The 16859-nt window shown below is 40.0% G+C and overlaps 1 protein-coding gene across 1 annotated transcript in view; it reads right to left on the bottom strand.

The window, feature by feature from the left end:
• Wdr63 (WD repeat domain 63) overlaps positions 1 to 16859 on the bottom strand; it is a 75838-nt gene that overhangs the window by 13446 nt on the left and 45533 nt on the right. Inside the window, exons 15-17 of the mRNA XM_017796398.2 lie at positions 13859 to 14076; positions 5429 to 5559; positions 4140 to 4203 (exon numbers count right to left, since the gene is read on the bottom strand). Of these exons, the coding sequence (XP_017651887.1) occupies positions 4140 to 4203; positions 5429 to 5559; positions 13859 to 14076 (413 nt within the window). The remainder of the gene's footprint in view (positions 1 to 4139; positions 4204 to 5428; positions 5560 to 13858; positions 14077 to 16859) is intronic.

Below are 16859 nucleotides of genomic sequence, written 5' to 3'. Positions count from 1 at the left end.
AATCCTTAAAAGATTTTAGGGTTACCTCTTCAGAGAGGGGAATGTTAGAGTCGCCAAAAGCCCCATAAAAATAAATAAATAAATCAAAGAAGAAAGAGTACATGAAGTTATCAGAAGAAAAAAGTGATGGGGAGATATGAGAGGAGTTGGAGGGGAGAGAGTGGGCATGGATTTTATCACCTTATATGCATGTATGAAATTCTCAATAAATTGTTTATTTAAAAATAAAGCTATTCCCATACAAATGGGGGTGAATTAAAGGCCAAGGAATTAAAAGCAACTCCCTTTCATCTTGACCACTCACATGCCTTTGGCCACAAAGTCCCGGCCTTGAGATTCCTAAGTCTCCCATGTTTTTCTGCTATACCTCCCTGTCACCATGCCTGTCCTTCAGTCCCCGCTGGTTCTCATTGGGCTATTGCAAATGCACATCCTGTTTCTATTATGAGTCCTACCAACAAACCAGCCCAGCCCAGCCCCTGCTCTCCTGCCTGGCTGGTTTTCTGAACATAAGGGCAGCCCGACAACTGCAACCTGGACTCAGTGTCCCCAGCACCTTACCTGCTGCTGCTGCCCTCTTGATGGCTACACTTTGGCCCTGAGTTCTCCCTGTTCAACCCTGGCCGCAGCTCTTGGGTTCCGTGCATTTACCTTTGCTGCTCTTTCTACCCAAGTGTCTTTCCCCACGATTTCTCTCTGAAAATTCCAACCCACCCTTCAAGATTCAGCTCAACTATGGGGTTCCACTTCAGTGGACCATTTCTTAATAGCCCCAGAGGGATGGTTCTTCCCTGGCTCCTGCATCACTTCCTGTTTGCTTCCAGTCATAAGTGACAACAGTGCTACCATTTGTTCATTTGTCTTTTCCAACCAATCGATCCTGGAACTCCTGGAGTGGGTACCTCTGCTCAACTTCAGTTCGCCAGTGTCTGGCACAGAGCATATACATGGATAAAATTCATGTAAAACTAAAAATATAACCTGCTTCATGTTCTTTCTGGAATAATAAAAATATTCTAAATTTTTTAAAGAGCACACAAACCTATTCTACAATTCTGAAAGTCAGAGTCCAAAATAAAACTCACTGGGCTAAAAAAATATAAAAAATAAGGGGGCTAGAGAGATGGCTTATCAGTTAAGAGCACTGACTGTTCTTGTAGAAGACCCAGGTTCAAATTCCAGCATTCATGTGGCAGCTAACAACTGTCTGTAACTCCAGTTCCAGGGGATTCTACGCCATCTTCTGTCCTCTGAGGGCACTGCATGGCATGGGTGCACTAACATACATGCAGACATAACACTATACACATAAAATCAAAATTTTTTTAAAAAAAATCTGTGTTCTATGAACATGCTCAAAACAAGTTTTGAAAGCTGGCTGTAGGAGATGGAACCCCAAGAGAGCATCTGAGACCAGGAGGAATCAGTGTTTGACTCAGGTCCACTATGTGCTAAGGTGTAGGGAAGACCCCGCCATGCTACATAGTGTCTGGCCTGCATCTCACATACAATGAATATTCCTGAATTATCTAATAGATGGGTACAAGAATATGTATAAAATAAAATTAAGTTGATAGTAATTCATCACATCCTATATCTAATTTCGAGTTAACTTTAGATCCTAGAGCTGGGGATTAATGGAAAGTAGAAAAATCAGTCTCAGTTTGGTACTCACTCCAACCCCCTAATCCTCTTTTTTTTTTTTTTTTTTTTTTTTTTGAAGACGTCTCACATAGCTCAAGCTATGAACTCACTAAGTAGCCAAGGATGTCCTTGAACTTCTGATTCTCCTGTCTCTATCTCCCCAGTGCTGTGACTACAAGCATGAGCTATTATATCCAGGTTCATGTGGTGCTATGGCTTCGTGCATGTTAGGCAAGCATTCTACTAACTGAGCTGCATCCACAGCCCCCACTCCCAGTTCTCTTTTGATGCCATATTTTGTGAAGGAGTATTATAGAAGAAAAACAGAGGTGCTTTTGCCTCAAGATTAAAATGGAAAAGAAGGGGTTGAAGAGATGGCTTAGCAGTTAAGAGTGCATACTGCTCTTGGAGAGGACCCTGGTTCAGTTCCCAGCACCCATTGTCAGGAAGCTTATAACTGCTTATAACTCTAGCTCCTGAGGGATCTGGCACCTCTGGCTTCTGTGGGCACCTACACTTATGTGCATATACCCACACACAGACACGCAGATACATACACATAATTAAAAATGATAACAGATCTTTAAAATAGCAAAGAAAGCTTCCCCAGGTGAAAAACAGATTGTGATCTCTGATGCCAGACTCAGTAGGAGAAGGGAGTGAAGTCTGAGAAGAAGATGTCAGCCCCAACAGCTGTCCCCCTGCAGGCTGTGGCTTTGGCCTCTGGTGGTTAAGTTACTCACTTCCCACGCATACACCCACCCACAGAGTTTATCAGATCCCCTTATGCAAACCAAGTCTGCTGCCCCACAACATTGCTCCCACACTTTGGGGAAACTTTGTGCTGCCTTTGTCTGCCTGGCAGTCCCATGAGCTACCACATCCTTTGTACATTATTCCAAACACTGAAGTGTAGTTTCATACCATACATTTTCATACCATGATAAAAATAAAAAACTTTAAGTAGCAGTAATTGTCATGAACCCCTATTAAACAGAAGGACCTTTGCTTATTGGGGTGCTTAGAAGGTGAAATGCTGGGAGGAGGATTAAGTGGGGAGGAAGGCAGGGAGATAAGGGAGAGGAAGGGAAGAGGACCAGCTGAAACTAAGGATCCGTGAAAAAGAAAGAAACCTGAATATGGTTAAACTAATAAAAAAAAAAAGAAAAAACTTTTAAGTACGCTGTGTGGATGGATAAAGCTGCTCCCAGAAACCTGAGGTCATTAAATGAAAACCCTGGTAACAGAGGTGGGCTCTCTCCCTATGAGTTGTTGGTCAGGGAGGATCTCAGAATCTCTAAAGCAATGCAGGCATTTGCCACAGTTGTTGGTTTTCCACCAGAACTAGACAGTAAGATCCTGTCACTGAAAACACCTCATGCTTTGATTACAGCACAGAGAAATCAAGCTGGACCCCAAATGGAACTATCTCCCTGCTGGCTAGCTCCCATGGTGTTAGCGGGAGAACTGTCATAAAAACAGCTGTGGACCTTGTGCACTACACCACTGACTAGCAAGGCAAGAAGTGTCTACTGGTGCAATGGTGACAAGTCAGTAATGGGGGTAACCAACCACTCTGATAGGATTTAAGGCCTGCACCACAGGAGGGAATCCATCCAATACTGTAAGCCTGGTCAAAACCTCCTGGCTGGGGAGGTAATGGCCCTTAATGGGGAAGCTGCTGCCATTGTTTTGCTAAATGGACATGATGTGCCTGTCAAGTTGCTATCTAAATAATTATGTCCATAGATTACTGCTACCATTAACTCTTATCGGAGAAGCTCCTTTACTCAGTTGGACAAAGTGCTGAGAATAAGGGACTGCTGAATGCTCTGTCATAAATGGGACTTCTATATCAACGGCTCCAAGGCTCACAGAAGGAATGCAAAAACAGAAGGAAGGAGTGGAGTGAGTTAGAACCCCCATGTTCAGCATGACCGAGTAGAACCCCATCTTCAGCATGACATTGAAATTACATTCAGATCCTGCTGTAGTTACAATTACTGGCGCAAACCCGTGCAAGAGTGGGCTGTTGACATCCTGTCCTGGAGTTGAGGGAGAAGGAACCATGAGGCCCTGGTGCCCTCCAAGGACCCATAGGCAGATAATGATTGCTAGGGGAGTAGGGGCACACGAGGCTCCAACATTCCCTGAATATCTATAGCCAGTTAATGATGACTGGGAAGGGGGAGAGGCATTTTAGTGAGGGGGCCACTGGTAGAGGAGCCCATGCTACTGTAGATAATCCCTCAGCCAGGAGCCTAAAAGCAAGCCTGATGAAACTCATTGAGTCATCAAATAAGTAGGGACTAAAGAGGGAACCAGAAGAGCAGAAGGGGACTAGGAGAAGGTATTGGGGTGAATAGGGTGAAAATACATTTTATATGTGTATTAAAATGCCAGAATGAATCCCATTATTACACATAATCAATATATCCTAATACGGATTTTTTAAAGGAAAAAGGTCTTATTAATGAGTAATCCACAAAACTTACACATAAATCGTCCAGTTTCAGGATCTCTTTCCATTTTCCAATCTGTGTATATCACTTCACCTTCCTAGGGAGATAACAGGTTCAATGAATGTAAGGTCAATGTCAGAGGCAAGAGATCTCATGTTCTTGTGCTAAGCCTGGTGGCACCAAGACAAATACAAAGGAACAGGTCAGTTTAATCACGTGAATTCAGTATACTGGGGTGGGGTGGGGGACAGGTTCAAAATTGTTACCGTAATTGATTTTACAACGAACCAAAAATGAGTTTGCTTTATCTATACAGAGTGATGTGAGTCCTACGGGCAGCTCTGGAGACATGTTATGTACAGAAGTCCCAACTGCTGGCTTTCCTAAATTACTGAGGATGAGTGAGGCAAGGGAGCATTCAGTGATTTGGTTTCAGCATGTAACAGTCAGGACTTAATGAAGACCTGGAATAAGGGGGTGGGGGTAGATGCGTGTATACTGTGGTATTAACCACCTTTTAAAAATATTTCATTATTTTTACTTTATGAGTATGTGTGTATTGCCTGCATGTATGTAAGTGCACCCATGTTGTGTAGTGCCCACGGAGGACTGAAGAGATTGTCAGATCCCCTGGAACTGGGGTTATGGACAGTTGTCAGCTGCCATGTAAGTGCTGGGATTCAAACCTGGGTCTTCTGCAAGAACAGTATTCTTAACTGGTGAGCCATCTCTCCAGCCCCTATTAATCACCTTTTATAAAGTTGAGAGCAGGAAACATAAAACTGAACTCTAACAATATGTATTCTAGTTCTAATTTATGACCATTTATTTTAAGAAGAGAACGCAGAAGGATCTGATGGGAAGCAAAGGAGGAAACAGCCAGATAAAGGAGGAAGAGACAGAACCAATGGGAGAGAGGCAGCGGTCCCTCATCGTCTTTTAGATGAGGATATTGAGGCTCAGAGGGGCTCAACAACTGGCTCTGGGTCACCCAGATTCAGGTGACTTTGAACTTATGCCTCCTTCCTGCTTCTGCTTCCTGAGTGCTAAGATTATAGGGTGTGCTGTCATGCCTGGTTTATGTGGTGCTAAAGATTGAACCCAGGGCCTTGTACATGTCAGGCAAGCACTCTATCAACTGAGCTACTTTTACAGCCTGTTAAGGAACATTAAAATGTGAATGTACTAGGCATCAAGGTTAAAATTCCTGAATAAAAATGATCATATCGAAACATGAAAATATGTAAACAGTAAACATGTAGAATAGGAGTTAGGTACTATATATTTTAGTGTAATTTAAAAAGCAGATAATTCCAGGCTACCTCTGTTCCCACGAAGAACTTGGTGCAGAAGTCTTCTATTGGTTTGAGGATATTGGCCATCCCAGCCTCCAGGTTGTGGTAGGGGTGTGTTTCTGCTGCCTTCACCAACCTAATTTGGCTTAACATTTTTTCTTTCTGATGAATATGGATGGAGGAAGTACCTATTTACATAGAAAGATCTTTTAAAATACATACTGTATTTTCTGTTGCTACACACACACACACACACACACACACACACACACACACACACACATCTAATTCTGTTCATTCCCTTCCCAAATGTGGCAGGCATAAATCCAAGCATTTTCAGGCTCCAGTTTAGTAGTCCACTCCCTTTTCAAACTATCAATGACTGATACACACAGCTGCACACACACACACACACACACACACACACACACACACACACACACTACAAGTAGATAAGCAGCAAAATAGCACAGCTAATCTGGGGGATGAAACACCAAAACTTGGTTTTCTTTCCTCCCAATATTTGGTGTCATTTTATTTTAAAACAAAATTATTTTTGTGATGTAAAATTCATAAATATTGTTATGCTTTGGAGAATAGTGAAAAGCACAACTCAGTGAATAACAGTCACGCAGTGCCTTGTCTTCCAGTCAGCTACCTTTGAAGTACTGTTTTTTTTCTCCCTAAGGACTTTTCTGTGACTATACATAAAAGCATTTTGTAAAAATTGGATCATATTCTATTTTAACTCAATGGTTTGCTCTTTTGTTCTCTTAAAGGTATGTCTTGGGGGATGGAGAGATGGCCCAGAAGTTAAGAGCACTGTTTGCTCTTGCTGAAGACCTGGACTTGGTTCCCAACACTCACATGGCAGCTAACAACCATCTGTAATCTTAGGTCCAATCTTCTGACCTCTGAGGGCACTGGGCATGCACATGGTGCACTTACATACATGCAGGCAAAACATTCATATACATTAAAAAATGATATGTCTTGGGCTTGTGAGATGGTTTACCAGGTAAGCCTGCTTGCCGCCAAGTCTGACAACCTGTATTTGATCTGAAGGACCCATTTGGTGAAAGGAGAGAATTGAATTGATGCCTGAAAGTTATCCTCTGACCTCCACACATGTGCACACACAATAAATAACTAGCGTTAAAAGAAGATTGTCTTGAACATTTTCTGGGTCATAAAATACCATTAAACCCATTTTTAATAACATTTAAACAAACACTTGCAACTAACGTACTACAAGCCAAATCCCATTCTCTGATTTAATTCTCACAACAACTTTCAAGGCAACTTTGCATCAATCCTTTTTTAAGGATGAAGAAACTGAGGCCCAGAGATACTGTGAAATATGCTCGTGTCTCACATGTGGTGGTTAATAGTTATTGTAAGTTAATAATTCTATTTTTAGACTTTCTCCTATATTAACCCATTTTCTTTCTACAACACCCTATGATGTAGTTATTTTATTATTTGCCCCTTTATCTTCTCACTTTTTCTTTCAAACAGCCTAAGAGATAAAAGTAAGGCACAAGGTGGTAAAAAATATTTACCTGGTCTAATGAAAAATGTGGTTTTGAAATTTAAACACAGACCATCAAGCTCAGAATCTACACTTTAAACCACTGTGCCAGTATTTATAGAATATATGGCAGGCTCTGAAGGCTATTCAGAGAATTCAAAAGCTATGTAGAGCAAAGCCTTCCTCATTAGAATAAATGCTGTTTCTTATAGTCACTAAACTGCAGGAGCCAGGGACCCTTCTGGGCTCTAAACTGGGAGGCAAAGGATGAGTGGTTCTCACTAGGTGGCAGCAGACTACCAGAAGACTGAGCAGGTCTCAAGGAAAAAAAACAAAAACAAAAAAACCAAAAAATGGTTCAATAGTTGGGGCTTGTGATTTATGGTCAAAGAGAGCCAGTGTGGGATCAATAAACTAAATGTGATTAAGAGGCTTATGTCTGTACTCTATTGAACAGATCCAAGACTGGTCACAATTGGTAGGCAGCTGGCAGCCTGCCCAAAGGATGCCACAATTGATGTCTAATAAAATCCTTAAAGCTGCCTGTCTACCCAGGAAGCAGGAATGGCTTTAGAGATAAGAAGCCTGTGTTAGCAAGACTCCTGGGATTATTACCAAGGGAAATTTACTTCGTTCTGTGGCCATGGAAACGTCTGTAACATGAACTTCTTGATGATCAACTAGTGTCTGTGCGTGGAAATCTTCTAGGAAGCAATTTAGCCACTTAAAGAAAGTGCCTTTCTTTAAGAAACACCTGTAAAATAATGTCCAGAAAGGAAACGTTCATTTGATGGAGTGTATTCCTGTTTGGTGGCCCTAGAGAGTGAAAGTAGTGATGCTGGCAATTTGGATGTGCCCAAGACAAACTGCAGGTGCTTCCTTTAAGTGAAAAGCTGAGAGTGCAGTAAAGGGACTCATTTACGGAACTTTTTCTCTAGAATATTATCATTCCATTATTACTGCTGTTAACGTCTTCCTAGGCCTCTCACAAAATACATCTGCATGTAGAGGAGTGGAAGCAGGTTTAATCCATTTGTCTTTTGAAGCAGCCATTGGAGGGCTTGGAACTGAACCCCCACAGATGTTGTCAGTACCCCATGTGGGGGTGTAAAAGACTTCTGAAAAAGCTGTGGCCGAAAAGTAATTCAAAACCAAACAGGTAATGAAACTGAGGCATTTCTGGAAGTGCTCATTCCTGTTACATCATAGGACTTTAGGACAACCCTGGTTCTAAACATATAACATGTGCACTTTACATCGTATATGCCATCTTGCCATGTAACACCAACAAACAATGCATGAAACACCTTGGCATAGATTTCAGATGACTGTATGTTATGAATTTCATATACATATAAAGTTTTCTACTCTTATGCAGACATGCTGGTTTAATTATGAGAAACAAAGACTTTCAGTGATTTCTACCGTCATTCCTCAGCATGTTAGTATCAGGTTGGTACATCTTTGGATGTATTGTGTTAGACAAAGAAGACTCTCCATCTCATCGGTATTGCAAATTTGTTTTCATATTTAATCAATTTCAATATTATATTTATGCCAAAGAATTGTTTTAAAATATGTTTCTTAATGTTTTATTATCAATAAATTCTGGATTTTTATACCTATTTTATATACCCATATACTTATGGATGCTTAAAAGTTTCTGTATTAATTCAACTGTGAACCTAGAAACTTACAGCCACTTATGAAAGAGATGTACTCTTGCTCTGGAGTGTGTTACTGAATATGTTAAAGCTGTAATGAAATGCTTCTTCTAATCATGTAGTTATTAAAATTTTTAAAAAAAGTTTCTTGGATACACAGGGTTCACAAGCCAAAAAAGTTTATGAAGCCCTGACTTATTAGATAGTTATGGAATATTCCATTCAGGCACATAAGGTATAAGCCCTTTTAGAGCAAATATAGAATATTTCCCAAGATAGACCAAGTATGGCTCTGTAAGTCACTGAAAATATATTACCTGATTACAATGGAGTTAAGTTGGATATAAGTAAATAAATAGTAGGTCTCTGGAAAATCTCCAAAGGTTTGGAAACTAAACTCCGTGTTTTTAAATAATCCACAGACAAAAGAAGAAATCACAAGGGAAAGTATTTTGAAATGAATGAAAATGAAAATACAGAATATCAAAAGTGCAAAATTCAAGCCAGGCATGGTGGGGCACACCTTTAATTGCAACACGTGGGAGGCAGGGGCAGGTGGATCTCTGTGAGATGAGGCCAGCCTGTCTACATAGCAGGTTCCAGGCCAGATGGGGCTACAGGAAGATCCTGTCTCAAAACAACCAAAAAAACAAAAAACAAAAAACAAAAAACAAAAAAAACCCCAAAAAACTACAAAATGCTATGAAACAGGATTCAGAAAGAAACTCTGAGCATGAACTCCAATAGTGGAGAGCAAGGAGAGAGGTCTTGATGGTGTCCACTGCCACTTCCAGAAACTAGATGGTGAACCAAGTCCCAAGTAAGTGGGATACAGGGCATGAGAAAGCTAAAGGCAGAAATCCACAGGAAAGGGAGGAGAGGGGAAAAAAGAGGAGGAAGAGGGTGAGGAAGGGGGGCCACAAGAATTGGTAACTTAACATCATGGTGAATTTACCAAATGTTTAATGGAGGAATAATTAATTCAAGATAAATTCTTCCCTAGAATGGAAAAGAGGAAAGAATCCCAAATTCATTTGAGGCTAGAATTACTAAAAGACATCGAAAGAAAGAAAAAGCTATAAAACAATATTCCTCATGAACATATACATTTTGTCAACATTTTAGAAATTTTCATCTTATAGTAAAAAGATTTAACATCATGACAAAGTGGGGTTTATTACAGAAACGCAGGACCAGTTTTGCACTTGAAAATTAGTGCAATTTGGGACTGGAGAGATGGATGACTGAGAGTGTTTGCTGTCAAAAAATCATGAGGACTGGCATTTGGATCTTGGTACCCAAGTAACAAGATGGGTGAGGTCCCTTGCACCCCTGTTAACTCCAGCTTCAAGAAGGGGCAGGAGTAGGTGGATGGCTAGGGCTTGCTGGCTTCCAGCCTAGCTGAGAACACCTGAGCCTTATGTTCAGGGAGACTGTACCTCAAAAGAATAGATGAAGAGTAATAAAGGTCAGATTCCTGACACCCTCTTCTGGCCCCCGAGCACAGGTACAGGTGCATGTGCACACCTTTCTCCCACATGCAAGTTTTTGACAGAATTTGACACTGGTCTGTCAAAAAGACTAACACCAGCAATAGACTCACACACATAAGGACAAATGACTTTTTTTTTTGAGACAGGGCCCAAGTGCTACAATTATAAGCTTTAGCCACCATGTCCAGCTTGTAAAAGCAACTTTTGACAAATGTACAGATCAGTCAATGGAGAAAGGATAGAATTTTCAACACACAGTGTAGGAATATACACATAATTCATAACTTGTGCTATATATAGAAATTAACTCAAAAGGGATCATAGGTCTGAAGGGAAAAACTATAAAATAATCTAGAAAAATTTAAGAAAAGAATGTTTTCAGCCCTGAGTTAGGCAAAGATTTCTTTCTTAAACACCAAAATATAATGCACAAAAGAATAAATTGATATGTTGGGCATGGTGGCACACACCTTTAATCCCAATACTTGAGAAGCAGAGGCAGGTGGATCTCTGTGAGTTCAAGGCCAGCCTGGTCTACACAGTGAGTTCCAGGCCAGCCAGGGCTACAAGGTAAGATCCTGTCTCAAAAAACAACAAAAATAAAAATGAAAACTGAAAAATTAAAACGTTTGGATTTTCCAGTGACTACTAAGGAATAAGACAACATAGACTGAAAGAAAATAGTTGAAATCAGGTATCTGATGAAAGATCAGTACCTAACCAGGCATGGTGATGTACGCTTTTAATCCCAGCACTCGGGAGGCAGAGACAGGTAGATTTCTGTGACTTCAAGGCCAGCCTGGTCTACATAGTGAGTTCCAGCCAGCTGGGGCTACAGGGAGACTCTGTCTCACAAAAAAAGACCCCCCCCAAAGACCAGTATCTAAAAGATATTAAGAACTCTAAAAACTCAATGATAAGAAAATAAATCAATTAACAAAATGGGCAAAAGATTTAAACAGACAATTCCCCTAGGGGTAAACAAGAGACAAGCATATGAAAATGTGCTCAATATCCTTATTAGGAAAGGGTAAAAGAGACACTACTACACAGCATGCATTTTAGAAGAGTTAAAAATACCAACTCGACTGTCAATGAGACTGACAGGGAAACCTGAACTTTCCTACTCCACCAGTGGGGATGTAAAATGGCAAAACCACATTGGAAAATACTTTTAACAGTTTCTTAAAAAGTCAAACCTGCATCTATCACATGACCAAACTATTCCATTCTTAGGATTTCCTAAGACAAATGAACACATATTTCCAAACAAAGAGTTGTATATGATTGTTGCTGGAAGCTACAGTTGTTATATCCCTGAGCTGAACACACAATCCAAATGTCCTTCAACAGAGGAATGGATAAACAACGATGGTATATCCACACAACGAAATGCTAGTCTGTAATAAAAAGGAGTGGACTAGTGATACAGCTAGTATGGGTAAGTCCATAAGCAATTGTGCAGAACAAAGCTGATTGTGATAGTGCATCCCTGTAATCCCAGCATTGGGAAGCTGAGGCAGAAGGACTGTGAGTGTGAGGCCAGCCTGGGCTACTTAATGAGAATCTGTCCCCTGCAAACACAAAGGCAGATGTGAGTGAGAAAGTGAACACTGAATAATACACATGATTGTATAAAATGCAAGCTAATGTGGAATGACAGGAAGTGACAATAGGTGACCGGGGGAGAGCCTTTGTGAGAACCATTGATAGGATATTCAGCATCGTGGCTCTGATGTCAGTTTTCTGGCTGTGCACAAGTTACCTCTATACAAGTTTCATTAACTTTCCTCAGTGTTGGGTTTTCTAATTATAAAATGTTAATGAAAATTCACAGCTTGCAGGCTGTTGCAATGAGGCATCTGGTTTTACTCACCACTCTAGCCCCATATTAAGTCCTTCATAAGTTTTTGCAAGATGAATGACAATACATACAATATTAGCACAGTCCCTGACCCAGAGCTGGAACTCAATCAATTCAAACTTATAAATTGAGCACAAAGGAGGGAGGGGAGAAGAAGGAAGAGCAGATTCACTTTGGATTTCCTTAAAAAATGGATCAGATCTAAACAAATAAACAAGCCTGATGTGTACTGTAACACTGCTTTTAAAATGTTTAAAAATTCAGTAATTCCATTTTTTTCCAATATAAGGTTTTAGGTTGTTCAATAAAGTACATGGTGTCAAAGTAAGATTTTGCTCTGGCTGCTCATACATAGAAATAAAATGTTTTTATTAGATGGTCTACTGTTTAACTCAACATTGGACATGTTATAATGGAAATCTTTGGGGTAAGGTAAGTGTTTGAGAATCCCTGTACTGCTGGCTATTCCTGTGTCTCTTCACTGAGCTTTGCTCTCCAGGTGGGACATCCAGCCTTTATTTTGATATGCACCCTTCAATCATTTCACAAAGATTTATGTGTTGAGCTGAGAAAGATTTAAAAATAAATTTTCTTTCCTCACCATTTTATCATGGTATGGTGCTGGGTAACTATTAATTGAAAAATTAATGTCATGGAAGTTTACTCCTTGGCACGTTAGAACTTATTTTGCTATACCGCAGATATGTTTCATTCTATACAAATATTTTTAATGCTATGTGTATGAGTATATTGCCTGCATGAATGTAAGTGGACCTGTATTGTGCAATGCCCTCAGAGGTCAGAAGAGGGCATTGGATTTCCCTGGAACAGTTGTTAGGGACAGTTGTTATCTGCCATGTGGGTGTTGGGAACCAAACCTGGGTCCTCTGCAAGAGCAGCCAGTGCTCTTCACTGTTGAGTCACCTTTCCAGCCCCCACCATAAAAGTATTTTTAAACTCTATGCTTTCCTTAGGTGAGTGTCATTCATTATGTAAAAACTTTATTCTTTGAGAATTTCATACATGTATACAAAGTATTTTTATTGTGTTCACCCTGCTCTGATTTTTCCCACACAGTCCACCACATCCCTTTCACAACTTCATGTCTTCTTTTTTATAAATAACCCACTGAGTCCAGTCAGTGCTGTCCAGTGTGCATGGTATAGGGCTGTCCACTGGGACACGGGCAATGTATGAGGTCACACCCCCTGAAGAAAACTGACTCTCCTTCCCTCAGTAGACAATGAAATGAGTTTTCAAAAAACATACAGAGTTGGACATGGTGGCTTGTTCTTGTAGTCCTAGCTAAATCAGGAACCCAGGCAGGGGCTCTGCTTATGTCCAGTCATCAAGACCAGCCTGGGCAACAAAAGCAGGATCCTCCTATCAAGTGTGTGTGTGTGTGTGTGTGTGTGTGTGTGTGTGTGTGTATGTGTGTGTGTGTGTTTGTATGCATATATATGCTAAGTTTACAAAACTGAAGCACAGTGAATTCTGCTGAATTCTCTGCATGTCCACATTCAGTGTATTGACTGTAGCTCTTTTAAAAAATTATTTTTATCTTATGTGCATGACTATTTTGCCTGCATGTATGTTGTGTGCTTATGCATGCAATGGCCTTGGAGGCCAGAAGTGGGCGTTGGATCCCCATGTAGGTGCTGGGAACTGAACCTGGGTTCTCTGCAGGAGTGGCCACTTTTCTGAGCCACTGAGTCATATTTCCAGTTTCTTGACTATGGACAGTTCTCACAGCCGTTATAAAAGTCCATCCTGGAGGGTTTCATTTTCTGCATTCTTCTAATGAATCAGACTGTTCTCTTAGGTAACTCATCTTAGATAAAATCAGATTCGAATGCTCAAAGTATTAAGTAGATACCTTTTAAATAAGAAAAGGTACTTAGTTACCTTGCATTTTGTAAAGAAGAGGATCTTCACTCAGGCTCAACTTGGTTGGGCAGTAGTCTAAATTTGTTTCACCCTTAGACAGCTTTAGCTTTTGGAAGAACATAAAAGAAAGATGTATCCTTTGAATACCTTCAGGAAATTGGTTTTTGCTTGTCCCTTCTGCTCCAAGATTATAGGAAACCCACATCCCACTCTTTCCCTTTTCCCCCATTTGCTCCCTGCCCCCCAATGGAAAGCACCCAAGCCACATTTCTAAAACCTTGCTACCAAGGGGAATTTGTCAAGAGGCACATTTTCCCATCACAGTCTATTATCTTGTGTTCTTTTTGAAAATGTCTTATATTCCATTCTCAAGCTCACCTTTATAAGTTTTAATGTAAAACTATGATTTATTCACTGTTCCCTAAATCTTTCAGTGAGAAGAAACTCCAGGGAGTTGTGGGGGTCCTTGCATCTACCTAGGCACCTGCACCAGCAATACACATGCTCCTGTATTGCAGCTGTGGCCCTGGGCTTGTGTCATGTCTTGATGGCCAGAATGTCAAGCTGTCATCAGGTTTTTCCCTCCATGGCTGTGTCTCCACTTTTCTCCCTCAGGATGTCTGTCCACATGCTGCACAATTATTCTTTATCGGTTTTGAATATTCATTTGTTTGTCTTAACTATTCACAATCCAGTAAATCCTATCCCAGGAAACTTCTAACAGTCTCTTCCAGTTACTTCAGAAACAGTCTCATCTTCCCATGGTTTCTGTCTCTCTGGGAGCAAACACTTAATCATGTTCTCAGGATACTTATAAATCAAAAGAAAAGAAAAAGATTGCTTGGACTTAAAGTCACACATTCTAAGGAAAAGGTTCATTCAACGCTCTATACATCTCTACCCTTAGCCATGTTGTTCTCAAGGTAAATTGCTATTCTTCAAGTTCTAAAATTCAAATTAAATAAAAACAAATTCTTATTTAATTACCTCTGTTTGGTCAGGGGCATCACAATAGCATTTCCTACTACTGACACTCAAAATGTACAGAATTTTGTTTACAAAAGTGGGGAAAATCAACTTTCCAGGGACAACATGAATATCTATTAATTTTCAGCAAACTGATATGCAGCTAAAGAATTATTACACACCATATTTAAGTTTTGACTTGCTTACACAGGAAATATCAATCTCAAGTTCATGCGATTTGGATGTTTGGAATCTAGTGAAACATTAAAATCACCCCCAATCAATAAATTTATTGGCTGAATAAATTAATGAATCTTAAGGTCATGTGTTAATTTGAGCTGTTCTACATTTAGAGGGTATGTATGATTTATTTAAAATATTTAGACAACCTCATTCACCCTCCCAGCTCTTTTGGTTTCGCCTTCCTCCTCAGGAGTTCCCACAGAGGCCCATCTTTCCTGGAGGGATCCAGTCTTTAGGAGAAAGTCTGAGAGCATCTGATCCTCATCAGACTTGGGCCTCTGTGGGAACTCCTGAGGAGGAAGATGAAACCAATTTTGCCCCTCCAATATGAAATCAAAAGAGAGAACTTGAAGCCTAGACCAACCAGCTTTCATGCCCAACAAGTAAACCACAAAGGCACATAAAGTTTACAAACAGCAGCAAACTTAAACTCAACAAAGGAAGGCTTCAGTCTCACACAAGAATCAGAAACTACAAAAGAAATCCACATGTCAAAGTCACAGTGAAAAAATAATAACATGAAAAACCCAAATAATATATCTCTACCAAGTACCAACAGTCCTGTGGAGGAGTACAATGAGAACCCCCTGGAGATAACATAGGACATGGAATTCAAAAGAGCATGATAAAATAATTATAAACATTGATTATCAAATATTGCTAAAAAATTATAAACATGATTAAAGAATTCAGTGAATTTAAAGGATACACAAAGAAATCAAAGAACTGAAAGAAGATAGGGATAAACTTCTGAATGAATTCAGAAAAGAGAAATAGTGAAGAATACTCAGGCTGAAATGAAGAAGGAAGTGAAACATTCAAAAAGGCAGTTAGAAACAACAGAGAAAGCCTCACAAATAGGATGAATGAAATGGAAAACAGAATATCAAGACTGGAAGATAAAGAGGACAAACTAGACCACTCAAACAAAGATTATGAAAAATTTAAGAAAACCAAGTATGGACTATGCAGGAATTGTGTGACACCATAAAAAGACCAAACTTACACATCATAAGTATAGAGGAAGGAGAAGAATCTCAGGATAATGGTATGGAGGAGATCTTCAACAGGATTGTAGAAGAAAGTTTCCCAAAATTAAAGACATGCCCATACAGATACAAGAAGCACATAGAACATCAAATAGACAGGACCAGAAAAGAAACTCTCCACGGCACATCATAGTGAAAACACAAAATGTACAGAACAAAGAGACAATACTGAAAGCTGCAAAAGAGAAACAACAAGTCACATATACAGGAAAACCCATCAGAATTACAGCTGACTTTTCAGTGCAAACTATGAAAGCCAGAAAAGCCTGGACCAAAGTATTATCAGTTCTAAATGACCACAGATGCTGACCCAGATTACTTGACCCAACCACAATGTCTATTACAGTCGAAGGGGAAAGAAAAATCTTCCATAACATAAGTTGAAGGAATTCATGTCTACAAAACCAGCTCTTCAGAGTTCTTGAAGCAATACAAAGAGCTGGAGAAAGGAACAACTATACCCAGGGGTAACAGAAAGAAACTTAATGACGCTATAACTGTGGAAAAGCACAGTTACACCAAGAATGTGAACAGAGTCTATTACAGTCGAAGGGGAAAGAAAAATCTTCCATAACATAAGTTGAAGGAATTCATGTCTACAAAACCAGCTCTTCAGAGTTCTTGAAGCAATACAAAGAGCTGGAGAAAGGAACAACTATACCCAGGGGTAACAGAAAGAAACTTAATGACGCTATAACTGTGGAAAAGCACAGTTACACCAAGAATGTGAACAGAGATCAAAATGACAGGAATCAATACAC

This window comes from Nannospalax galili, unplaced genomic scaffold (genome assembly GCF_000622305.1).
Source record: "Nannospalax galili isolate Female #2095 unplaced genomic scaffold, S.galili_v1.0 scaffold9, whole genome shotgun sequence".
NCBI lineage: Eukaryota > Metazoa > Chordata > Mammalia > Rodentia > Spalacidae > Nannospalax > Nannospalax galili.
This window is presented reverse-complemented; position numbering and strand designations above follow the sequence as displayed.